The sequence below is a fragment of the Mustela nigripes genome, chromosome 13 (genome assembly GCF_022355385.1).
Source record: "Mustela nigripes isolate SB6536 chromosome 13, MUSNIG.SB6536, whole genome shotgun sequence".
Classification (NCBI taxonomy): Eukaryota; Metazoa; Chordata; class Mammalia; order Carnivora; family Mustelidae; genus Mustela; species Mustela nigripes.
The window spans coordinates 135,498,307-135,523,727 of record NC_081569.1 but is presented as its reverse complement, the minus strand read 5'-3'; the positions used below and the strand labels follow the sequence as shown (position 1 = coordinate 135,523,727).

At 48.6% G+C, this 25,421-nt stretch overlaps 1 protein-coding gene across 1 annotated transcript; it reads left to right on the top strand.

Moving 5' to 3' along the window:
* The first annotated feature begins 11,803 nt into the window (after positions 1-11,803).
* Positions 11,804-21,380, top strand: LOC131999462 (serpin A9-like). The gene is made up of 4 exons (XM_059372161.1): positions 11,804-12,273; positions 17,504-17,777; positions 19,658-19,805; positions 21,177-21,380. Exons 1-4 carry the CDS (start codon positions 11,886-11,888, stop codon positions 21,378-21,380), a joined length of 1,014 nt encoding a protein of 337 aa, XP_059228144.1. The 5' UTR covers positions 11,804-11,885.
* The last annotated feature ends 4,041 nt before the right edge of the window (positions 21,381-25,421 follow it).

Below are 25,421 nucleotides of genomic sequence, written 5' to 3'. Positions count from 1 at the left end.
TGGGGGACTTGGACATGTCATTCGACTCCTCTGAACCACATTTATTGAAAGGGGGTAGTCATACCTACGTCATGGGGCTAAGGAACCTAAGGGCTCCACAGTGTTGCATAGATGCCACGCCTGGCATGCAGCAGGCGATCCACGGAGAGCTGCTGCTACGGTCTTCTGCCATCCTCACTCACATCTCGAAGATGACCAGCTCTTTTCTAAAAGACGGTGATCCGGGCACTTGCCTGTGCTGTCCGCCCGACTGGGGATGCCCTCATCCTGCCTGATGAGCTCCTGCTCATCCTTTAATGCCCCATCAACTATGACATCTTTGTGAGATCTCCCCTACCTTTCCGGCATCTTCCAAGCGGCCCTTTAATAAAGCACTCACCTCCATGGTTCCTGGGTCTGAATTTCCCTCCCACCCCCAAGTCGGCTGCAATCGATTCTGCGTTAAACAATCATTTATGGGGCAGCAATCGTGCACTGGTTGCTGTTTCAAACAGACCTTGCTTCTGCCTTCATGACATTCAAATCTTTAATATCTAGTGGGAGAAATAGCTCTGAGTCACATCGGCACTCACAGCTGTTTCTCCCACTAGATATTAAAGATTTTAATGTCTATGAAGGCAGAAGCGAGGTCTGTTTGGATCAATCTGGCATTTCTGTTCACAAGCTCCAGGGAGCATGATGAGAGATAGCCCTGGGGGCCTTTGAGGGTACGGAATGGGGGTCTGACCCATGCTGGGGGCTTCAGTAAGGCTGAGAGAGTTCTGACTGCTGGGAGCTTATATGCTCTTGAACTGGCACTACGAATTAAACCTGCACGCCGGTATGTTTGTCCCAGCATATCTCACAATCTAAAACATGCTGGCTGGTCTTTCACAAGCTCTAGTGCTTGACTGATCTTCCCTTTAACTGACTTTATTCTAAAAATGACCACTGCACAATTTTAAATATTTTGTATGTGATTTCCTACCTTTACAGCCATATATTCATTCTGCACTTCAGAAATAAATTCTAGCCTAGGAGAGGAAAAAAAACAAAAGAGGGGAAGAACTTGGAGTAGTAGCAGAGAGAGACTCCAACATGTGCAAAGGTCCTGGGGTGGGAAATTGGCAGGGATGAGAAACTAAAATGAGATCAATGTGAACAGCAGAACAAAAAAGTTCAGGAGGAGGTGGGCAGGGAGGTTGGAGAGGTGGGCTGGGGTGTCGGGGGCCACGGGGAGAGTGCTGGCCTTGAACCAAAGAACTATGGTGAGCTGCCACTGGTATTTCATTGGAGGATGACTCAGACACACTTGTGCATTGTAAGTGTCCCTCTTGCTGCAGACAGGGGGTCCCCCAGACCCAGTTCCCAGGCCGGGCTGCAGAGAGCATGCTCAGTGTGTTTGCTGAAAAGAAAAACTACCACAGAGGTCACCCTGGCTCCAGACATGGCCAGCCCCCTCCCGGGGTTCTGCCAAGCACAGGCTCTGCATCGCCACCTCCCTGTACCTGCTCACATCACTCCCACCCGACCCTGCCCAGCTGCTCTCCCTGCTCCCCATTCTCTGCCATGCTCGCCGGCTTCTTTTGGAGTGGTAGTCCCGCTACAGTCTTCTAAGAAGCCTTCACAGGCCCCCTGTTGTGGACTGACTGACCTCACCAAAGAGTAAATGAGTACATGGATTTTGCCTTTGAAATAAGCAAGCCTTCCTATCGACCTCCCACAGGACTCGCACTGCATAGGTTTTCCCACCTGCCAATTGGTGGGGCCATTCCCCTCTACTGATGAGAAAACTGAGGCTCAGGAAAGACCACATCATTTGCCCAAGTTCCCATGGCTGGAGAGCCGCAGATTTGAGACTAAATGCAAGTGCTCTGAGCATTTTAGCTTTCATTTGTCCATCCACGCATCTAGCAAATACTGGCTGAGTGTCCGCTCTGGGTCACTGTGGGGTTGAAACCCACAAAGCTCCTTGCTCTTTGCAGAAGTTCCCAGCCAGTAGACAGAGGCATCCAATGCAGCACAGCGTTAACAAATGCAAAAGGACATTAAGCAGTGCAGGTAAGGGTGGCTGGAGGTATTGGTGGCAGTCAGATTGGCCTCGTTGAGAAGGTGACACTCACTGCTGAGACAGTAGATTTTGTGATTCTGCTCTCCACCGCCTCTGTTGTGTGATCAGTTTCTGGAGCCTTCTGGCCCCGGAGATGCCCACCCGAGTGTACTTAATGATAGGAGGATTAGCTGCAGCCAGCATCAGAACCCCAGGGCAGAATCCCTTGGATATGATCCAGCTTGACCTTCCACATAATGCAGGAAGCCTTGGTGCAGCTCCCGAGCAGGCAGCTTTCCAAACGCATGCGGGATGTCAGGAAGCTGGTTTCCCATTGGAAAACTAAAGTCATTCATGTGAGCACACTCTGGAGGCGACAAGCTGGTGCGCTGATGAGGATAATGACAGGAAGCCCTAGTTCCTGACCCTGCTTTGCCCAGATGCTGACTATGTGATTTGGGCAAACACCTTCTTCCAGGGCCTTCGCTGCCCACCTGTGCGGTGATGGGATTGCCCTGGTTGATCTCCAAAAGCCCTTGATCTTAGACCACACTTTGATGTTTGTCTTGAAAATGATAGTATCTGCTGCAAAGTTTCATCTACCTGTTCCTTTTCCATGCATTCATTTGGCCAACAAAGACTTATTAAGCATCTCCTGTGCACCCGGCAGGGGGCCAGGTGAGAGTTTAGGGACCCATGGCCGGCTTCCCCCCGTTCAGGCCCAGGTGGGTCAGGGCAGTGCTCAGACATGACAGTAGGAGTGTGAGGCCAGGGCTCCCTTCTCGGTGGGAAACACGCATTCTATGTCTGCAATTCCCCAAATTTCGTTCATTCCCAAACCACTGTTGATATTGTGGCTTTTGTGCCGTTAGGCACTCAAGAGGGATCTTTAAATCAATTTATATTGAAATAATTTGTTCAAACAAAAAAGTTAATATCACAACCATCAATAGAAAACCAGAAAACAGGCCATGGGTAGGAAATAACTAATACACACAACACAAATGACCTGGTGATTCAGCTCCACCCAGACCTGAGCCGTTTGGTTAAAGAGGGAAGAAGGCAGGCCAGACAGTGGCCATCAAGACCTTTGTTGGCTCAAGGCTCAAACTCAGGATGCCATGAAGTCTGGGGTGGTCATCTTTCATTCCAGGGTCTTTGTTGGGAGCCTCAAGTGGTGGGAGGCTGGCAGGAGGCCCTGGGGTCCAGACAGGTTCAAGTTCAAATCTGAGCTCCGCCATGTGTTGGGTTTGCGATATGAGGCAAGCCTCTTCGTTGTGCCCAATCCTGAGTTGTCCTCTCTGTGAATCAGGGATCATCCTGTTCATCTCATCGACTACTCACAGAGGACTACATGACATGATGCGTGTGAACCTGCAGAGCACTTGCTGGGCACCAGAGCACATCAGTGGTGCCCGGTGTAAAGGCATCCAGAGCGGGGAGGAAGGCACCTGAGGGGGCTTCTCTGAAAACTGCGTGCCCTCCCAGCACAGGTAACCTTTGGTCTGTGGTTTCTCTCGGTGCGATGTGAACAAAGGAATCTCAGATTCCAAGACTGGGCTGGGAAAAGGTCCCTCCAGGATGAAGATCCATTCTGGAGCAGGAAGCCCACGTCCCATAATGTTGAAATAGTGACCTCTTTGCCAAAACCAACAGAAAACAAAGGATCACCCAGACAAAATTCCTCAGGGCCGGAGGGTCTGTCTGGATCTACCCGCTTCCCCATCTCCACCCTCAGCTTGGCTCAGATCCTAGAAGTCACGTGGCCCCTGTGGGCAGGCTAAGGAATGAGCAGTGTTGCAGCAAAACAATGCAGGGTGCCCTCCCCCCCTCCCCGAGACAGGTGCTCACATCCACACTAGGCATTGTGGGGTCTCTCTCGGGGAGCTTCTGGACGACAGCTTCTGGTTAAGACGATGTGGCAAGTCCAGCCGGGATGTATCCAATGTGCTCCACAATTAGAGCAAGAATAGGTGAAATTGAAAAAATGTATATTAAATATATTAATTAAATATTAAATATTTTATATAATATATATTATATATCAATTACATTATTGTTTATTAATCAGTCATAATAATATAGTGTATTAACCATATAATTATCTTATAGCATATTTATTAATATTAATTAATTATATATAATATGCAATTATGTATTATATATGATAATAAATGTTATATATTGATTATATTAGCTAGTATATAATATTGGTTAATTATATTAATATATTTAATTAATATCAATAACAATATTCTATATTAATTAACACATTAATTAATATATTATATCAATCGTATATCATATTAATATATAATTATGTTGATTATATATTAATATATTAATACATAATAATATTTATATATATTAAAAGAGCAAAGTATAAAGATGTAGCCAGATTTAAAGAGCGGCGTGAAGATCTGTATAATCCAGAAATGGGGCAGAAGCATAGAGATGCGTTAGGCAGGCAGAACTTGCAGCCAGGAAGAGAAGAGTCCCGAGGAGCCCAGGCACGGCGGGAGAAGGTCTGTGGTGGAGGGTGGAGACGTGAGCTTGAAAGACTTCCATCTTGATGGGACCTTGGATGCACCCAGAGGACCCACTTCTGGTTGCTGCGGTGGCAGGGTCGGTCTTCGGAATTGGAAAGAAACAGGTCTTTGCTTTCGCCATGGCCTGAGGCACTCGGAGCTGGGGAATCATCTCGGGGAGCTGCTCTCTGGGGCCCCGGGCAGAAGTTGTGCAAAGAAGGAACCCCCAGCTCCCCTCGTTGTTAAGTCGGCTTGCTGTTCTCCGGAAAGTCTGACTCAGTGGCTCTAGGTGGGGCCTGGGAATGTGCATTTTAATGAGAACACAGGTTCTCCTGATAATTAGCCACGCTTGGGAAACTCCGCACTTCAGGAGGCCAACCTGTTTCACCGACCGGAGGCCTTTTTACAAAAATGCCGGGTGTGGGCCAGTCGAGCTGAGCTGGGCCCTTGGGGCCCCCTGCCTGCCTCCCACTGCCTTCCCTTTATTGTTCCTCGGTCCCCATCTCTCACGGAGGAGAGTCCCTGCCCCGGAGGAAACCACACAAGGTGCAGCCTGGGCACTGGGGGAGACGGACACGTGACGAGGTAGATCCTTGTGGTTTGCTCCAGGTGATTGCGAAGGGAGGGCCCGACCTTCCGTGGGATCTGGAAGACTCTGCGGCGTGGGAGGCCTGGAGCTGGAGTGGGCAGGGTGGAAAGCAGCTGCTGGTCAGGAGGGGAGGGAGGGAGAGCCGTCTACACAGACTGAGAATTAAGGTCTCAGGGTACAGCCCGGGGGGAAGAAATGTCAGGGCTGAATCACTTTATTGTATCGTAGTTTCCATAGAGTAAGTATTTCTGGCCATTACTTCTTCCCGACTTTGTCTCTCCCACCATTCCGTGCCCAGGACTCCAGCTACCCGTCTGCGAGACCACCTGCTTTCGGTTCGCGGATCCCTGGGCCTCTGTCATTTCTCCCATCTGTTCGCTTACGTTTGGGCACAGCTGTCCTGTTGCTGTCTTTTTAAGCTTCCCGATCTTTCCTTCTACCACGTAAATTTAATAAATTTACCCTCACAGTTGTTCTGGTCTGGATTCTACTGTGGTGACACTGAATTCTACTGTGGTGGCACCTAACATATTCACAGAACATTTTTTTTTAATCCTGTCAAGGATTTTATCCCTTCTTCCTGACAAAGTGTCCTATTTCAGATACAATGTTGTTAAGGTGTCTAGAACAGTGTAGCCTTAATGTCAAGATGTGCCTCTTGTAGGGTCTCTCCTGAATACCTTAGATGTTCCTGGAGTTCCCCTAGCTCAGCCTGGTCAGAGCCTCCCTCCCTCCCAGCTACGTGAACTCTGGGCGTTCCGCCTACATCTTTATGGCAGTTCGGGTTTTCCTGTTGCATCAGGACCATCCTTGTGGAATGTATCATTATGCATGCAGAGCCGAGCACTTAGCTTTTGCACCAAAGCGAACCCTCACTTTCCTGCCTGAGCTTTCCCAAACTCTGATCTCTGTCCCCTGGGCTCAGCCAGCACGCCAGCCTTGGCTTGGGTTTCCCAGCCTGGAGCCAGAAAGTGTCTTTGGACTGAACAGCAGGACAATCACAGGGTTCCCCTGATCTGTCTGCCTTCTCTGCCTACCATTCAATGCCTGAATTATTTCACATAATTTTTTTTTCAGGGTCTCAATTGTTTCATGTATTTTGTCCAGTTTTCTGTTTACAACTGTCCATAAGTCCAACGGCCAAAAGTGTAAGTCAACTCACGTGTTATGTGTATACACACGCCTGTATAACTAGCACCAGAATGAAGACCCAGAAAGGTCTTTCTTGCTCATTTCCCGCCAGTATCACCCCTCAGAGGTAAATTGCCCATTTAATTGACTTCAATTCACTCCTTCATCAAACACTTCAAGGGAGCCCTTTGTACTGGCCAAACAGAGGTGCACGGGGAGAACAGAGAGGCGAGTTCCCTGATTCATTTCATTTTCCGTCAAGCAAATAACTGTGAAATTATGACCTTGATAAGTATTTCGCTAAGAGGTTAATGGTACTATAAAAACATTTAAAGGGGGGATTTTTCCTGATCTGAGCACACAAAGAGAGCTTCCTTAAGGGCGTGACATGGCAGAGGACCTAAGCAGTGGAAAGGAATTAATTCGGGGGGGGGGGGAGGCTGGTGGGGGAGGGGAGTGGGGCACAACAAAGGTCACCCAGGAGCCTCGTAAAAAACGGGCAAAATAGCTGCACACAGCAGTCCAGAGCATGGCTTTGAGGTCTGTAACGAAGTTAGAAGGGCTGGCGGAGCCCTGCCAGGGCTGGTTGGATGAGATGCCGGAACCCTCTCTGGGAAATGGGAGGCTACTGGAAGAGTTGAAAATAGGTAAGTGATGTGTTGGTGTGGGGAATGAGGAAGAAGGAGGTACAAGAGTGAGTCCTGGGCTCCAATACCTAAATGAGGGCTGTGCCGCGGAGGGAGATGTGGAAAGAAGGTCTCCGCCATGACTTTGATGGGAAGACGGTGCTTGGGCAAGAGTCTGAGTTCAGTCTGGATGTTGCTGAGCTTCGGCTCATTTGTGACATTGGGAGGAAATATCAAAGACGTGGTTAGACATATGGAGTTCGGAGGAAAGGCCTGGCCTGGGAATTAGAAATAATAAGCGATGGGTATCTTGATAATGAAGCCCAGGGCATGATAAGATCTGCTGGAGGCGAGGAGAGCACCAAGCAGAGGGCGCCAAGGCTCAGGCTGGAGGGGACGCACCAGGACCCGGCACAGGAGAGGACGCACAGAGGTACTAAGGAGGAGGGATGGAGGGAGAGGAGAAAGGCAGGAGATCACAGCGTCACAGAGCCACAGGGAGGGACTGGAGAAGCCCAGTGTGGTGTCCAGGGTCAGCTGCTTCTGGGGAGGCAGTGAAGATGAACCTGGCCACAGTCACAGGCTGGCCCTCCTCTGTGGACCTGAAAGCCAGACTGCAGTGGGCCAGGGGTAAGCAGAAGTGAGACCCTGAGGACCGTGAATACACAGCTGGTAAAGATGTGAGCCCGGAGGCAGAGGATGGAGACAGGGGGCCACGGGGGTTTTCCATTGTGTTGTTGGGAGTGATTTGTTTGTCCTAGCGGGCAAGCCTTGACCATGTTTAAAAGCCAATGGCAAAGATGAAGCTGGTGGGTGCCTGGGTGGCTCAGTGGGTTAAGCCTCTGCCTTCGGCTCAGGTCATGATCTCAGGGTCCTGGGATCGAGCCCCGCATCAGGCCCTCTGCTCAGCGGGGAGCCTGCTTCTCTCTCTCTCTCATTCTCTCTCTCTCACTCTGCCTATTTGTGATCTCTGTCAAATAAATAAATAAAAATCTTTAAAAAAAAAACAAAAGATGAAGCTGAAAATCTTTCATCTTTCATCAAAAGATGAAAACAGAAGAGACAGATGTGAGAGTCCTGGGTGGGCATAAGAGATGCTCTCCCAAGTTCTGGGAGGAGTGCTGGGGAGAGGGGGATACGCTCCTTCTCTGATGGTCTTTCGTGGGAGGTGGGGGGCAAGGCGGTCTGAGGTGTGTGTGCACGCACAGATGACCTGGTGGCAGGCTGAGGAGTCCGACTTCGGGAAATGGAAGACTGAGCTATTCCCTGCAGTGAATGGGAGAGTGAGGTCGTTGGTGCTCTGCTGCCGGGCACATCAAGACCGGTGACTGGGAAGTCACCGCAGACTAGACTGCCTTCCTGAGCCACCTTCCCTCCAGCACTTGGCAGAGAAGGAGCAGACAGGTGGGTTACTCTAGGTTTGGGGCTTTGCCAGAATTGTGCGTCACTAGGCGCGTAGGGTTTTTGAATGGAATGAAGCCCTTTGGCGCTCGCGCTAGACAAGGATGCAAATGAAGACACGGCAGGGTGGGTGGGAGGAGGGCCACGCAACCTTTCCAGGAACCCGAAACAGCTGCGTGCCTGAGGATGAAGCCGGGAAGGTAAGTCAGAGCCCAGCCGAGAAGGACCTCGAAGGACAGGTGCTTGGCCGTTCCTCCGGAGGTCAGTCAGGAGCCACTGAGGAAGCTGAGTAGGTGAGTGACAGTGAGCTTTGCATCTAGAAAGTTCCCCCTGTCTGTGGTACAGATGAGTGTCCCAGCCAGGAGCCCAGTGTGGGACAGAGCAGGGGAGGCAGGATGAAATGTGGGGGGGGGGGGGGGGCAGCGGCACCCCCGGTCCAGAGGGGCCCAGACAGGGGCAGGTGCAGAGAGGACAGAGTGTCCCTCTTATCAAGAAGGGCAAAGCCCACTGGCAGGACTCACCCCCTACCCCAGCGCAGTCTTGTCACAGCACAGAGGCAGTGGGGGGCCTCCGTGGGAGAGAGAGAGGGCGGCCATGAGAGGAGTTGGGGGTGGGAAGATGACAAGTGCGGAAGGCGGTTGGATTTTAAGAGCCGAGCGAGAAAGCTTTCATCAGAGCTTTTCCTGAAGAGCACAAGCATCTGCCCCTTGAGGCCCATGGCCGTAGAGCCCTCCGAGGCCACGTCCCCAAGGCCCAGAGAGAAGCTGCAGCTCGCCTAAGGTCACATGAAGGCCACGGCCGCGAGGCGCCTGGATACTCACTAATGTACTGAGGGGCTACTGGTCCAGGCTGGTCTGCCTTGCTCAGCCCAGGACGTGGGGCATGGAGTCGGATGTCCTCTGGCAAGGCCATGTCTGCTGGTGGGGTGTGGCTCCTCTGGGAGGCACAGCTGGTGTTAGCAGGTGCCCCGACAGCCCCACTCCTACCCCCACCGGCCCCGAGAGGGATACAGGCCCCCGCCTCTCCATGGTATCTCATCGCGGGGCCCGGCGGCGGCTCCCTTCCCCTCCAGAACGGCTGGTGTTCGCTTCCCCAACTCCACCCTTCCCGCAGTCAGGAATACCGCGGGACGAGCCTGTCCCTTCCCTCTGCTTCCAAGAGAGGAACGAAAGATCACAACAGCCATGAGGGAGAAGAAGCAGCTTTGACTTCATGCCATCTGCGGGCCTGGCACCGTGCTGGGTGTCACACAAACTGTGTCCCTTCTTCCTCGGAGCCACCCTTTTCACAGATGGAGCGGGGTGTGGGGCCGGGGAGGACACAACGCAGAGGTGGTCACACGAGGCTGCCATTCTTTACCAGGATCCTGGTTATGTAGGAGAGCAGGGGTCTTGCTGAGGCTCTGATTCCTAACTGCCCGTTGAGCTCAGGCCTCCTGCTAATGACAGTCCCACCGAGGAAAATTTAAAGGTCTGATTGGCTTTACTGAGCAATCCGTGACTTGGGCAGCAAACAGAGGGCACTCCAAGGAGGTGCACGAAGTGGCGAGTTTTCACAGAAGGAGGGTTGGGCAAGGTCATTATTGGCCAACTAAAGAGACTTTTCCAGGCCAGGGGTTTTGCCCTAGAGGGAAAGGCAGGGGGGTCCTTCCACGAGGATGACCTCATCTCCCTTGGGGGGACAAGCCCCATGTGGCCGACTCCCTGGCCTGATGGAAAGATTCCTGACGACTGGTTAAGACCACATTTCTGGGGGAGGCAGAACCTGCGGCTGGATGAGGTTTTCAGCCTGGTTGGAACTCGGCGGGAGTGGCAGCAGGGTGGGCCCGTGGTTTCCTCTTTCACACGACCCACGCTAACACAGCAGGCCCCCTGCCCACCAGAGCCGTCCCACAGACCCCGTGTTCTCACACGGCATCCCGAGCACCCGCAGCCTGTCACAGAATTCATCAAACAGGAGGAACTCGGGGTTTTCGTCCCAAGTGCCTCCTTCTTTCAGTCCCTTCCACCCTGGTTGAACACCCTTCCACACAGGCCAGGGCACAAAGCGTCTCCTGCCGCCCCTACATGGGGCTGTGTGCCCGAGGCGGGTGGAGCAGGGAAGGACTCGTGTGGCTCCCAGAACAGTCCTTGGACATTCCTTTTGGACAGAAGCACTCCTCAGCATTCTCTCTGTGGGTCTTGTGGGCAGAATCAAGTCTGTACCTCCTGCCAGTGGCCCCGTCTCTGCAGCCCGCCTCACGTGCCCCTGCCTATAAGACAAAAATCGCCCAATTAGATAAACGGCCATGGGGATGATTTTGCAGTTTCGCCAAGGAATTACTCACTTGGCAAAAAGATTCTTTGTATAGTTCCTTCTGCTCTTCATCACATCTGGTGTGATCAAGTATTACTCGATTTACATAAATTGCATTTCGACCAAAAGGTTGTTGGGAGCATGGCTAGGTCCTTAGGACTGTCCCTACAGGGACCAGTGACCTCATCATGCTTGATCCTCTGAATACCTAGATACGGTACAGACCATCCCCCCAGAGCCAAAAAGAAAACCGAAGTCCAGAGAAGCTAAAACTTGCCCATTGTGAGCCTCAGAGTGAGATGTAGTCCAGCCCTGCTCCGTTCCAGAACGACCGGCATTTCCACCTGCCTCCAGCTCGCCTAGTCCAAAATGCTCCTGGTGCATCAGTCTAGCTGGACGGGGCATGCAGGGGCCAGGCACTCACAGCTAGAGCTAGCAGCCCACCAGCAACAAGACACCTGTTCTCAAGGCCCCTGAGGACGACGGTCCCAGGCCAGCCTGCTGAAGGACAGTGACACTGCCAGCAAATGCCTGTGGCTGGGAGTGGGCAGCCACGGCAAGGAAATGATCAGTTCAACACAAAAGGGACCAAGAATATCTCGAGGGATCTCTGAGGGATAAGAGGATGCCTTTCGGTCACTGCTAAGATTGGGACTTTGCAGCCTGGTTCTACTGTCTTCCTTTCTGAATGGGAAGCCTACCAAACAGAAACAGCAAAGAGCGTGGGAGCTGAGATTCGGGATTTAAGACCTGACTTTGAATCCCAGACAGAACGCAAACTAGTTGGGTGGCCTGAGGTCAGTGACACAACGTCTCTGAGGCCTGTTTGCTTGTTTGTAAGCTAAAGACAACGATACTACCTGCCTCTCGTTCATGAGAGCCAATGAGATTACAGAGTGAACTGCCCTGTTCACCGTCCAGCCTGTCCCCATTCTGTCTTGAAAGGGGAGGGGTGTTGCCAGGTCTCGGATTCGCCGGCCAGACGCTCTGCTCACCTTCCCTCGATGGTTCTTTCTTCTCTTGCAGACTTAGCTCGTTTCAAAATGGCATCGGCCTTTTATGGAGTTTTCCTTGTTGTCAGCATCTGCGCTGTAATCCGCTGTGTGCCCCCACCCGGGACCCCGGGCAAGGGATCCCTCTGCCCGTCCTCCTCAAGGAGCACGGCTGCCTCCTGGCTGTCCTCCAGCAACACCAACTTTGCCTTCCGCCTGTACCGGAGGCTGGTTTTGAAGACTCCGGACCAGAACGTCTTCTTCTCCCCACTGAGTGTCTCCGCTTCCCTGGCCATGCTATCCCTTGGGGCCCGCTCAGCCACCAAGACCCAGATCCTCCAGAGCCTGGGGTTCAACCTCACGCACGTGCCAGAGCCCGCCATGCACCAGGCCTTCCAGCACCTGCTCCAGTTGCTCAGAGCCCCCAGCGCAGACCTGGACCTGAGGATGGGGAGTGTCCTCTTCCTCAAAAAGGAGCTGAAGCTGCAGGCAAATTTCTTGGACAACATCAAGAGGCTGTATGAGTCCAAAACCTTTTCTATCGATTTCTCAAGCACCTCCACTGCCCGGGAGAAGATCAACAGCTATGTGGAGAAGGAGACCAAAGGGAAGGTGGTGGACTTAATCCAAGGCCTTGAACCTCTGACGGTCATGGTCCTGGTGAACCACATTTTCTTTAAAGGTAAGGCTCTGAGGGCTTGATTTTTATTTTAATCTTGGTTCCCCTTCACTCTCCAGTTGAATAAGCAAGCTAAACAAACCCTAGACAGCACAGTCAGGGAGTGGGAAGTCTGGATTCGGACCAGTCTTGTAACAAGCTGGCTGCGTGACTGTGGCCACATCCTAGTCCCGCTCTCCGCTTCAGTGGATTGATGACAGGGCCTCGTTCAGCTCTGACCTTGGATAGTCTGGTTATGTGTCCCGAGGGGCTGACATTGGGCTCAGTAGGCAGCCCACGGGGAAAATCTTCTGGAAATGAGCTTGTAAGGACCTCGTCTCTTGCTCCCACCAGCATCCTTGGTACCTCCAGAAGGTTTCAAGGAGGGGTGCAGAGTTCTCTGACAACCCCGCTTCAGAGGGAAATCCACAGGCCAGAGCACTTCTAGAGGTGCACAAGGGCAGACAGGCCTGGATGATTGCCATTGACAGACACCCCCCTCAGTGCGTCAGTCTAGAACGTTGCAGTTTACAAACACACTGCCGCAGCGGAGCGGACATGGGCTTTGAAGTCAGACAGCCCTGGGTCTGAATGCTCCATGTTCCCCTTACTTGCTTCATGATTCTGGCTGCCTTACTTTAAAGATCTCTCCTGTATTGAGAGCCTGATGTGTGCGAGCCTCTGTGCGACCGGGATGGATGATGACAGAGCCAACTTCGGCAGAATCGTCAGGGACACTACTGTACCATCCCCCCTCCTCCCTTTCTCTCTCCTTCCCTTCCTTTCTCCCCCTGCCATTCAACCCTCCCCCACTTCTCTTTCCCTCTATCTGCCTCTTCAGCTTCCCACCCAGGTATCCATCCATTGTGTAAGGAGGTCAGGGAAGGAAAAGGAATTAACATGCCGTGAGCCCCTTCTAATTTTCCTGTGCTTTATATATGCTGTTCCATTTAATTTAATCGTATTTTTTTTTATTGAAATATAATCCACCTACCACAAAATCTGCCAAGTTAAATTGCACAATTCAGTGGGTTTGGGTTTTGGTACATCCACAAGGTTGTACAAATACCTCCACTACGTAATTCCAGAACATTCTCATCACCTCCAAAAGAGACTCTCTATCCCTGAGACTCGCTTCATTTCTGCTCTTCCTTCACCAGAAACAAGCAATCTACTTTCTGTCTTCGTAGATTTACCTTTCCTGGACATTTTCTATAAATAGAATCATATAATACATGGAGGGTTTTGTGTGGACGTAGTTTTCAATTCCTTCTACCAAGGAGCTTGCTTGCAGGATTGTACGGCAAGAGTGCTGGTTTGGGAAGAAACCACCAGACTGTCCTTCAAAGTGCCTCTACCATCTTGCATTCCCACCAGCAGTGGGGGAGGCCCTGTGGTTTCCCATCCTCTCCTGCATTTGGTGCTGTCAGTGTTCCAGACGCGGGCCGTGTAAACGGGTGCTCCAGACGCGGGCCGTGTAAACGGGTGCGTTGTGGTTGTTTCAATTTGCATATCCCTGATGACATAGGATATGGAGCTTCTTTTCATGTTTATCTGCCATCTGCCTATCTTCTTTGGTGATCTATTTGTTCAGGGTTTTGGCCCACTTTTTAAAATCCTGTTACTTGTTTTCTTATCTAAGTTTTAAGAGTTCTTTGTACATTTTTGGATAACAGTCTTATCAGGTGCATATTTTCTCCTAGGAGGTCGTCTGGCTTTTCATTCTGTTGACATTGTCTTTCACAGAGTAGAAGTTTTAAATTTTAATGAAGTTCAGCTTATCACTGATTCCTCTCAGGGATCATGCCTTTGGTGTTCTAAAAATTGTTGCCATACCCAAAGTCATCTAGTTTTTCTCCTATATTATCTTCTAGGTGTTTTACAGTTCTGTGTTTTACCTTTAGGTCTGTGATCCATTTTGAGTTAGTTTCAGTGAAAGATAAAAAGTGTGTGTCTAGATTCCTTTGTTTTTCTTTGCATATAAATGCTGCTGTCTCAACACCATTTGTGGAAAAAGCTCTTTTCACTCCACTCCTTTGTGCCTTTACTCTTTTGTCAAAGATCAGTTGACTGTATTTACATGGGTCTATTTGTAAGCTCTCTGTTCCATTGATCTGTCCGTCTGTTGTTCACCAATACCAGACTATCTTGAGCACCATAACTTTAGAGTAAATCTTGAAGTTGGTTATTGTCAGTCCTCCAACATTGTTCTTCTCCTTCAATACTGTGTTGACTATTCTGGGTCTTTTGTTTTTTTATATAAACTTTAGTATTAGTTTATTAATATCTATAATACAATCTGCTAAGGTTTTGATTGAGATTGCATTGAATCTATAGATCAAATTGGGAAGAACTGACATTGTAACAATATTGAGTCTGGCTGTTCATGAACAAGGAATATCTTTCCATTCATTTAGTGCTTTGATTTTATTCATCAGAGTTTTATAATTTTCTTCAATAGATCTTATACATATTTTGCTAAATGTCTAAGTTGTTTTTGGATGCAAATGTAAATGGTATTGTGTTTTTAATGTCAAATTCCATTCGTTCATTGATGGCATATGGAAAAGCATCAACTTTTGCATATTAACCTTATATCTTACAACCTTGCTTTAATCACTTACGAGTTCCAGGAGTTCTTTTGTTTGTCAGCTCTTGGATTTTCTACATAGACGATCATATCATCTGTGAACAAAGACAGTTTTATGTCTGCCTTCCCAATCTGTATACTTTTTGTTTCTTTTTTTTTATCTTATTGCATTAGCTAGAACTTCCAGTAAAATACCGAAAAGGAGTGGCAAGAGGGGACATCCTTGTATTATATCTGAACTTAGTGGAAAAGCTTTGCATTTCTCACCATTAAGTCTGACGTTAGCTATAGGCTTTTTGTAGATATTTTAAAACAAATTGAGGAGGTTCTCTTTTACTTCTAGTTTACTGAGAATTTTTACTATGATGGGTGTTAGATTTTGTCAAATGCTTTTGCTTCATTTATTGATAATGATTACTTTTTCTTGCTTAGCTTCTTGATGATGGATTACATTAATTTATTTTCAAATGTCGAACCAGCCTTACAAACCTGGGATAAACCCCATTTGATTGTGGTGTATAATTATTTTTATACATTATCAAATTTGATTGCTAATATTTTTGTGGAGCATTTTTGCTTCTATGTTCATGACAGATATGGGTCTGTAGTTTTCCTTTCTTGCTATGTCTTTGTCTGATTTGGGTATTAAAATAATGCGGGCTTCATGGAACAAGTTAGGAAGTATTTTCTCTGTTTCTATCCTCTGAAAAACATTGTAAGAATTGATATAATTTCTTCCTTAAATGTTTGGTAGACTTCACCAGTGAATCCATCTGTTTTGGAATCCTGTTTTGGAAAGTTATTAATTATTGTCAATTTCTTTAATAGATATAGGCCTATTCATATGTCTATTTCTTCTTATGCATTAACAAATTGGAGTATCTCATCTAGGTTATCAAGTTGGTGGGCATAGAGTTGTTTGTAGTATTCCTTTCTTTTCCTTTTAATGTCCACAAGATCTATGGCATTGTTTCTTCTCTTATTTTTGATATTAGTAGATTGTATGGTCTATACTTTCTTTTTTATGTCTCCATTTTTTTTTGTAAGAGCTAGATTTTTAAAATTATGTAGTGCAACAACTCTGAGAATCAGATTCTCACCCTTTCAAGGACTGATTGTTTTTTCTTGTTTCAATAGTTGTTTGTTTAGTGATTTTTCTGAAATAATTGAAGTTTATACTTTGTGATGTGTGGCCACCAAAGGGTCTTCTTGTTTAGTTAAGTGGTTAACTATGTTTGGGCAGAGATTCCATATGTGTCTAAAACAAATAAATCTCTTAGTCTTTGCTGAGAGCTTTTGTGTACATAGCGGAATGTGCCATCAACACTCACCCAGCCAGTTTATAAATCTGACTCAGTCTTCACTTTCTGTTTATGCAAATCCTCAAAGTCAGCCATAAGTAGGAACTTAGAGCCTTCTCACATTTTTTCTCAAATATACATCCAGGTATATACATGCATGCAGCCTCAAAATGCCCAGGATATTGTGGAACTATCCAAATGTCCTAAGGACATCTTTGTCTTCAGCGTCTCCTTTCAGAACTTTTGATCACTCTGTGGTTCGTCCCATCTGTTATCCTCACCAGGACAACAATGAAACTAAAACACTTGCCTGTAATTGTTTCTAACAAAAATTTCCAACCCCCTGAGAAGAAGGCTTTAGCACTGAGTGAGCAGCAGTCAACCTTGGAAATGGGGGTCTTCCAGATAACTACAGAGGTCAAGCGATAAAAATGAGTCTTTGAAAGTTATTCTGTCAATGATTTGGGGAATATAGGCTGCTATTTTTCAAGGCTACTGCTGAGCTGGAGAGCAGAGGGTGGAACTGGCACAGGTTAAAATAACCATAAAGTTGACTGTTCTTGAGATTCAGCCATTTTTCTTGAATTAACTCTCCCCAGGTAGCCATAAGCCTTTGGTTAATTTCCAGAGTTCCAAAAAAGCTGATTCTGAATATCTTTGCCAATTTTTATTATTGTCCTAATGGAAGGGGAAATATACAGAGGTCCTTACTCTGTCATATTTGCAGATGCCACCCTGCTCCCAACCCATCCTGTTAACCTTCTTGATTAATCTGTTGTTTGTCCCAACTTTATCTACTGCCTCCAGAAGCTGCAAAATTTATCATCACCTGTGACTGTTTTTGACTAATTTCCTCCATGGAATAATCTTTTTTGCCTTGGTTGAACTCCAAATCAGATCAAACACAGGCAATTTTGCAAGTGTTGCCTTCCAGGGAAGCACAAGATGGGTCAAATAACAGTTCTCTGGGAATGAGTCTTTGAATGGGTTCCAGCCCTATTTTTTCCCCTTCAGTGGCTGCCAACCTGCTGGATTTCACCACAAATGCAGGCTATTATTTTTCAATGCTATTATTGAAGAGCTAGTACAAGAGGAATGGAACTAGGGCAAGTTAAAACACCACAAAGCTCAATTTCTTACCAAGATTTAGCTGCTTCCATTTAATAAACTGTCCCATAATCTGCTTAAAGAGTTTGTTTAATTTCCAGAATTCTAAAGAAGTTTATTCTGACCATTGTGGGCAGTTTTTTCATGGCTTTTACGAAGGAGAGAGTTTTCAGAGATCCTTACTTCATCATTTTTGTTGTCCTCCACTTACTATCTGTACTTAGATGTAAAGACCTCTCTTCTCCCTCCATGCTAGCCAAGTGGGAAAAGCCCTTTAACCCTGGCTCTACAAGGAAGAGCTCCCCATTCCTGGTGGGCAAGAAGACCACTGTGAAGGTCCCAATGATGCACCAGGTGGAAGAGTTTGCCTTTGGAGTGGACCCAAAAGTGGACTGCTCCGTGCTGCAGATGGACTACGGTAGACACACTACAGCCTTCTTTGTCCTCCCTGGCCAGGGCAAGATGAAGCAGCTGGAACAGGCCTTGTCAGCCAGGACACTGAGGAATTGGGGTCACTTACTCCAGAAAAGGTGGGAATCTGTGTCAGTCTCCTGGGGGCTGAGGCAAGTGGTGGGGTACCTCCAAGGACAGGGGATAGACCATGATAGCAGCCCTTGAATGCCAACTGAGCCCCAGCTGCCTGTTGGAAAGGGAACTTGGGGCTGTGGTCTCACTTGAACTTCACAATCACCTGACAGACGAAGAGTGCTATCATCCCCATCCATAGACAAGGAAGTAGAGGCTCTAGGAGGGGAGATGAATTGCCCAAGGCCATGTAGCTAATATAACCCCACAACACTATTATGTCCTTGTAGTGATTCCATCCCAGGAGAACTCACTCTACCAGCCAATATGATATTAAATTCCAAGGAATGATTCCATAAAAACAAACCAGCAAAAAAAAAAAAAAAAAGCACCAATCGTCACCTAGAAAATGAGGGTAATACTGATACTCAACCCAGAAGTTGTTGAAAAGATAAAACAAGTTACTATTTAAAAAGTGCTTAGAACAGTGCCAGAAAGATCATATGTGATCGATAATGTTAGCTAATAGTAAGATTATTATTATTTCTGTATCTATTATGGAGACCATCAAAAGACTATTAAGCATAAGATAAAAAGGAAAGTCAAAGTCTTATGTACAGTCTCTTAGCGATATTTTCTTGGCCTCGTTGGCACCATTCCCGGGTGCCCAAGATCCAGGGGGAGACAAGACAGGACAGGGTTAACCGTAGCTCAAGAAGACTAAGTTCAGTGCCCCAGGGGAAGCCCAGGCAGTATGCTGAGGAGCTTCTGAGCAAAAAGATATAGTTTTAGCTGGGATCCATGGCGGGCTTCAGGGAGATGATGACGTGAGTCAGGAGCATAGGTAGGACGTGAAGGTACAGATAGGATTGGGAAGGGCACTCCCAGTAAAGGAAACAGTGTTGGCAAAGAGGCATAGCTGGGAACCAAGGAACATTATAGGATGCTTCAGAGATTTGTGCTCTGACTGCCACCACAGCTGGACAGAGGAGGCAGCATGGAGGCAGGGGCAGGGGGCAGTGTGTGAAGAGCGACAGATGGACCAGGGAGGAGATGGCCAGGCCAGCACAGGGGACCGTAACCAGGAAGAGAGAGCTGTCCATTGTGCTAGATGCCCATCAATGAAGATGTAAGTGTCCACCCAGCACTTCTGTGCTTTCATTTCTGTGACTTACCAAGTACATGACCTTGGGAAAAGGAATAAAATAATCTTAACATCTTCAAAATGGAAATGAAGCTCATGAAAGTGCCTGGGACAGTGCCTGACACACAGTAAATGCTCAGAAAATGTGGGCTTTTCATTCTTGGTTCAGGGAGACCATTGAAGAGGAAGGAAAAAAATTATGCTGCACTCCAGGGCTGTGTTGTCCAACTACTAGCCCCATGCAGTTATTTAAATTTAAATGAATAAAAATTGGTAAAACTACGGGTTTTTCCCCGTGTGGCCAGTTGCCGACATCCTGGTCAGCACAGACAGAATCTTTCCAACCTTGCAGAAAGTTCTACTGAACTCTGCTGCTCTCAGTGTTTGGCAAGGTTTGTCTCAGGAAGGGCTAGGGGAGATGGTGGACACAATGTCCATCACTGCCTGGTGCCCCCCACTGGTCATTGCCACAGGACCCCTTGCTGGGCCCCTGTCTATGATCTGTCTTTTACCTTATTACTCTCCCCCCACTCTTCTTACTTCTCTATGAAGCCAGACCTGCTCATCCAGGGGGCTTGCCTCCGGAGCAACCTGGGTTGGATGTCTGGGATATGCTGACTACTTTAACAGCAACCAGCAAAAGCTAGAAGAAGAACAAAGTCTCCCAAAATGCCTCTGAGAAGCAGAGCTAGAGACCAAAGTGCTTGTGACCTCACATTGTCCTTCTCCCCATCTCTACAGGTGGATAGAGGTGTTCATTCCAAAATTCTCCATTTCTGCCTCCTATGACCTAGAAACCATTCTCCCAAAGATGGGCATCCGGGATGCCTTTGATAAAAATGCTGATTTTTCCGGAATTACAAAGAGAGACTTCCTGCAGCTTTCCAAAGTGAGTTAACCCATGAGAACATTTGCCTGAGCTGGAAAGGACTACGGTGACTGGTTAATTGAGCCCTCACATCTCATTGATAAGGAAACATAGACCCTGAGAGGCAAAGTGACCTCTCTATGGCAGAAGTAGGGCTGAATTTCAAGGTTTCCACGCCTGTGGCTTTATGGCCATCATCCTTCTGATACACAGGCAACTTTCATCCCTCTTCCAATTAACTTTCCTAAGATCCAGCTACTGTTCCTTGAAAATTAGACCTGTCCTAGGAAGGCAACACTTCCACCTCGAGACCTGCTACAGATGAGCAAATGCCTACCTGGCATTTGGCCTTACCTCCCTGAATCCTGGGGCCTCACACTGAAGTCACATCGGCTGCCCGGGGGCCATTTCTACCCTGTAGAAGTGCTGTATTTGGCTTGCAATGTTAAAAAGAAAAAGACAGAGCCTGTTTCTACCATGTAGGCTACTGTACCTCAAAGGAGAGATTTCTGATTGTCTTGAAAGAAATCACTGAGTCCAATTCCCACATGACAACAGTGAACCCAAACCTCTATGTAGAATCCATCAGCCAGACCTGAGCCGAGAGCACCCCTCTTAAGGAGAGGGAACCCTCCAGGGGCCCTCTGTGCCTGTCCCCGCTGCTCTTCCAAAAAGTCTGGTTCTTGTCTGCATAGGAGTTTCTGATCCCTGACCGAAAAATGTATCTTGATGATAGACTATAATGGTCAGAACTGGTCCTGGGTCACTGAAGGGGGCTTTGTCATTGGTGTCCAGGGAAAGAATACAAAGGTCCCAATGGCATATGTTGAGTGTAATGATCATTTTCCCATCCATGTACTTATGTGCACATACGAACGGCAGCAGCTATAATTGCCTGAAGTTCTCAGGTCCCCTGAGGCTTGGGAGGGCATGAGCCCCTGGTGAAGTCTCTTCCCTAGAAGACCCAGAAGGGGCCCACTATGTAATGACACCACCCTGCACCTCCTGGGCAACCTTGTAGCAATACAGTGGCACCCGTACTTTGCCTGATCTTCTTTAATTCACCCATGACCTTGTGGGAAATACACCAGGACGATGACCCTTTCAGAGATTTGGAAAATGACATCAGCAGCCCCTAAGTAACCTCCACGCCAATAAAGTGGCAGAACTGGGACACAGCCCTAAGTTTTCTGGTGTGCACTTGCAACCACTGGACTCGTAGAGATCCAGTTCACCATCTCAGCGACAGGTGCACACCCCATGCCCGGCATCGAGAGCAGTGAGCTGGAGGTCTCTGGAGGGGGCATCACCATCCCCGAGGCAGAAGCCCGAGGCTCAGTGAAGTAGCTCTGCCTCTGAGGGGGCCGCTGACATCTGTTTTTCCCTTGGCAGGCCGCCCACAAGGCTGTGCTGGATGTCAGCGAGGAGGGCACAGAAGCCGCCGCGGCCACGGCCACCAAGCTCATAGTCCGCTCGAAGGACGGCCCCTCTCACACCGTCATCCGCTTCGATCGGCCCTTCCTGCTGCTGCTGATCAACAGAGCCACAGAGGCCATTCTCTTCCTTGGGAAAGTTGAAAATCCTACGAAATTCTAGGTGGAAACCTCCTGCTGACGGAGTCCACATTGAAAACTCCCAGGAAATAAACCGTGTTGTGATGATCTCAGTATGACTTGAAGATGTGTCTCCTTCTGCTCTGAGGGTCTGCCTGACCCCAGCAGAGCTGCATCTGCTCCTGGGACGCCCCTCTGAGGGCTCACTCAGTGAAAGTCAGCAGAGATATGGGTCACAACCCCCAGTCACAAAGCCCATGCATCCCCCCATTGCTTCTCTTCTCTACAAATCCTCCTGAGTAACTAGCCTCATGGACGTTTCTGGTGGGCATATTCCTGTTCCTCGAAGCCCCCAGGAACAGTAATTTGCAGGGCAGTCACAGCATGGCAGAGTTATAGGAAAGAAGTCAATAAACCTAAAATGAGGATTTGGCCAACAACAATGTTCCCACATGCCTTGAAGGCCCAAATCTGATTGTGGTAATGGGCTAACTCCCAGTGGCCCAGCTGTCACGATATGACATCTCAGGAGCTGACTGAATTCATTCATCCTTTCCTTTCCTTTTCTCTTTTGAAGATTTTATTCATTTATTTGCCGAGAGAGAGAGAAAAAAAAGGGGGTCAGTGGAGGGAAAGGGAGAAGCAGGGTCCCCACTGAGCAGGGAACCCAACGCTGGGTTCCATCCCAGGACCCTGGGACCATGACCTGAGCCGAAGGCAGGTGCTTAGCCGACTGAGCCACCCAGGCGCCCCTCATTCATCCATTTCAACAAGAACTCACTGAGCACCTCCTTTGTGCCTAGAGTGAGTGAGTCAGACAGACAAGGTCCCTGCCCCACCCCGGGCCTAAATGGGGATGATGGACCCCTTGACAACCACACGGACTTATAAGTAAATTAATGACGAAAGCTGTGAAGACATAGAGGAGGGTGCTTACGAGTAGTGGGTGAGACAGAAGAGGGGCCCTGAGAGCGCAAAGCCTGAGTTAGCAACGAGCAGTCAGGCAGGGACAGAAAGAGGTCCGGGAGGCTGGCATGGTATAACGAAGGCCAGAGAAGTCCATGGAGGTCAGCATCATTGGTGGGTTTGGTAGGGGCTCCCCAAAACCGGGTGAGTGCCTCAGACTGGAAGACGGAAGGGCTAGCGTCTGGGTCGTGACGACCTCTCTGGGGCGGGGGGTGCCATGGCTCTCCGGCCAGGCTTCATCAGAGCTGGCTGCCATCCTGGCTCTGATGCTGTCACGCATACACACACAGCCCTCTGGGTGCCCAGCTTCCTCCCTGCTGACTCCTGGGGACCACAGCCCGGCTCCCTGACTCTGAATCCCAAAAGCCCCCATGTGGTGCAACAGAAAACAGTGGGACCGGGCAAAGACAACCCCACCATCCCTCCCTGCTCTCTGCCACACAAGCTGTCTTGGCTCTTTCTGCTTCCCCTTTCATTACCAAGGGCCTCTCCTGCAGCCTCTGCTGGAGGCCCCCAGGCCATCAGATCCAGAGATTCTTTTGCGGGGGAGGGCACTGGTGCCCTATATCACCTTAACATGCCAGGGCCCTTGCACCGGCTTTCCTGAGCCCTTCTACCCAGGAATAAAGCAAACAGAAGGGGGTTATGCTGGATAGCTGGAGAGGAGCTTCATGGGACCCCCGATCCTCCCCACCCACGCTCCCACCTTCTTTTACAAACAGGAGAACAGAGAGCAGAAGCAACTAGCCCAGGCCACAGGGGCTCCCTGGGAAGAATCAGAACCAGGACTGGAGCCCAGGTATTGGGGTCGCCAATGCTGACTTTCACCATGCTTGCCAAATACACTGTGCTCTGCCCATGGGCATGCCAGGAAAGCACTGTGCAGAGACAACCCTGGGTAGGGCCTGCACAGCATGGGTGCCCTACCACAGCACAGGTGTGAGGGACTGGGAAAAGACACTTCTGCTGGGCAGGACTATTAGCTCTGTGGCCATCAGGAACCCCCACCAGTCAGGGGTGACTGAGGGCCGCCAGCCTCCTCCCCCCTCCTCAGCCTTGCCCCACATGGGACCACGGCAGTGAAAGTCAGGCTCTGCGTTTTGCAGAGCCCGTTCAGACTTGCATTAGCAAGAAGACACGAGAATGGTCCTGAAACAGATTTTGCCAACTTGGTGAGCTCGCAGCTCTCTGGTTTTTTCCAGATCCCTAACCCTGGTCTTTGTTTTGAGACACGTGTAGGAATTGTTTTTTGTTTTGTTTTGTTTTGTTTTGTTTTAAATTTTTTCAATGTTTTTATTTTCAGAAAAACAGTATTCATTATTTTTTCACCACACCCAGTGCTCCATGCAATCCGTGCCCTCTAAAATACCCAACACCTGGTACCCCGACCTCCCACACCCCCACCACTTCAAACCCCTCAGATTGTTTTTCAGAGTCCATAGTCTCTCCTGATTCACCTCCACTTCCAATTTACCCCAATTCCCTTCTCCTCTCTAACTCCCCATATCCTCCATGCTATTTGTTATGCTCCACAAATAAGTGAAACCATATGATAATTGACTCTCTCTGCTTGACTTATTTCACTCAGCATAATCTCTTCCAGTCCCGTCCATGTTGCTACAAAAGTTGGGTATTCATCCTTTCTGATGGAGGCATAATACTCCATAGTGTCTATGGACCACATCTTCTTTATCCATTCGTCCGTTGAAGGGCATCTTGGTTCTTTCCATAGTTTGGCGACTGTGGCCATTGCTGCTATAAACATTGGGGTACAGATGGCCCTTCTTTTCACGACATCTGTATCCTTAGGGTAAATACCCAGGAGTGCAATGGCAGGGTCATAGGGAAGCTCTATTTTTAATTTCTTGAGGAATCTCCACACTGTTCTCCAAAGAGGCTGCGCCAACTTGCATTCCCACCAACAGTGTAAGAGGATTCCCCTTTCTCCACATCCTCTCCAACACATGTTGTTTCCTGTCTTGTTAATTTTGGCCATTCTAACTGGTGTAAGGTGATATCTCAATGTGGTTTTAATTTGAATCTCCTGATGGCTAATGATGATGAACATTTTTTCATGTGTCTGATAGCCATTTGTATGTCTTGATTGGAGAAGTGTCTGTTCATATCTTCTGCCCATTTTTTGATATGTTTGCCTGTTTCGTGTGTGTTGAGTTTGAGGAGTTCATTATAGATCCTGGATATCAACCTTTTGCCTGTACTGTCATTTGCAAATCGGAGATGGTCAGGTGGACACACAGAGACAACCACTTTTAAAAGAATGGTGTGACTTCTGATTCCCAAGAAGAGAAGGCACACCCGCTGTGCAGGGCCTCATGAGGCTGCACCAGGAGGCAGGAGCAAAAGGAAAGCATGAATGAGAGCCTTTCTTACTGTGGGGGGTGGGTTAGGTGGGGACAGCACCCCCTTGAGCTGGAGGGGGGACGCAGATGTTGAGGTCACTGTTGGGAGATTGGTGATAGGATTTTTTTTGCATGACGGGGGAAACACAGCCATTCTGTAGATGCCAAAATCTTCAGGCTTTCATCTGACCTGTGATTTAAAGACTCCAAATCAGGAGCTTCAGAATACTCAGGAATGATGTTTACAGAATTGCAGCAAGGTTTCCCTCAGGGCAGAAGTGACCGTGTTCTACAGGCAGATAGAGAACTTCTATCTCCAGATTCGAAGAACTTCTTTAGAACCAGGTGACAAAACCCCCTGAAAGCATCTAATGAAACAAACAAATCCTGAGTCTAGGGACCATTCACTCAAGGACAGGGGCACCCATACGAGTTCACAGCCAACCCATACATCTAACACACTGGTCATTTCATTGCTGGAAAATCACTTTTTAAAGAATCTTCTGTTAGGCTTGTGAGCGTTGACTCCTAATCTTGTATTCTAGATCAACTCGTGTTGACTCTAGTTAGCCAGAGCTTGTGGTGGCCCCCTTTGCAGTATGGGTTTCTGAGTAGAGTCTTTCAAATACTAAGTACCCCCCACGCCGACCCCACATGAATTCCTGATCTGTCAGCTTCTTAACTCACTGTCCCTTCCTTGTCAAAGGAAGTAATCGCCCCTTCCTTCACGTCTGTGCTGGAGAATTTGAAAGTGCTTC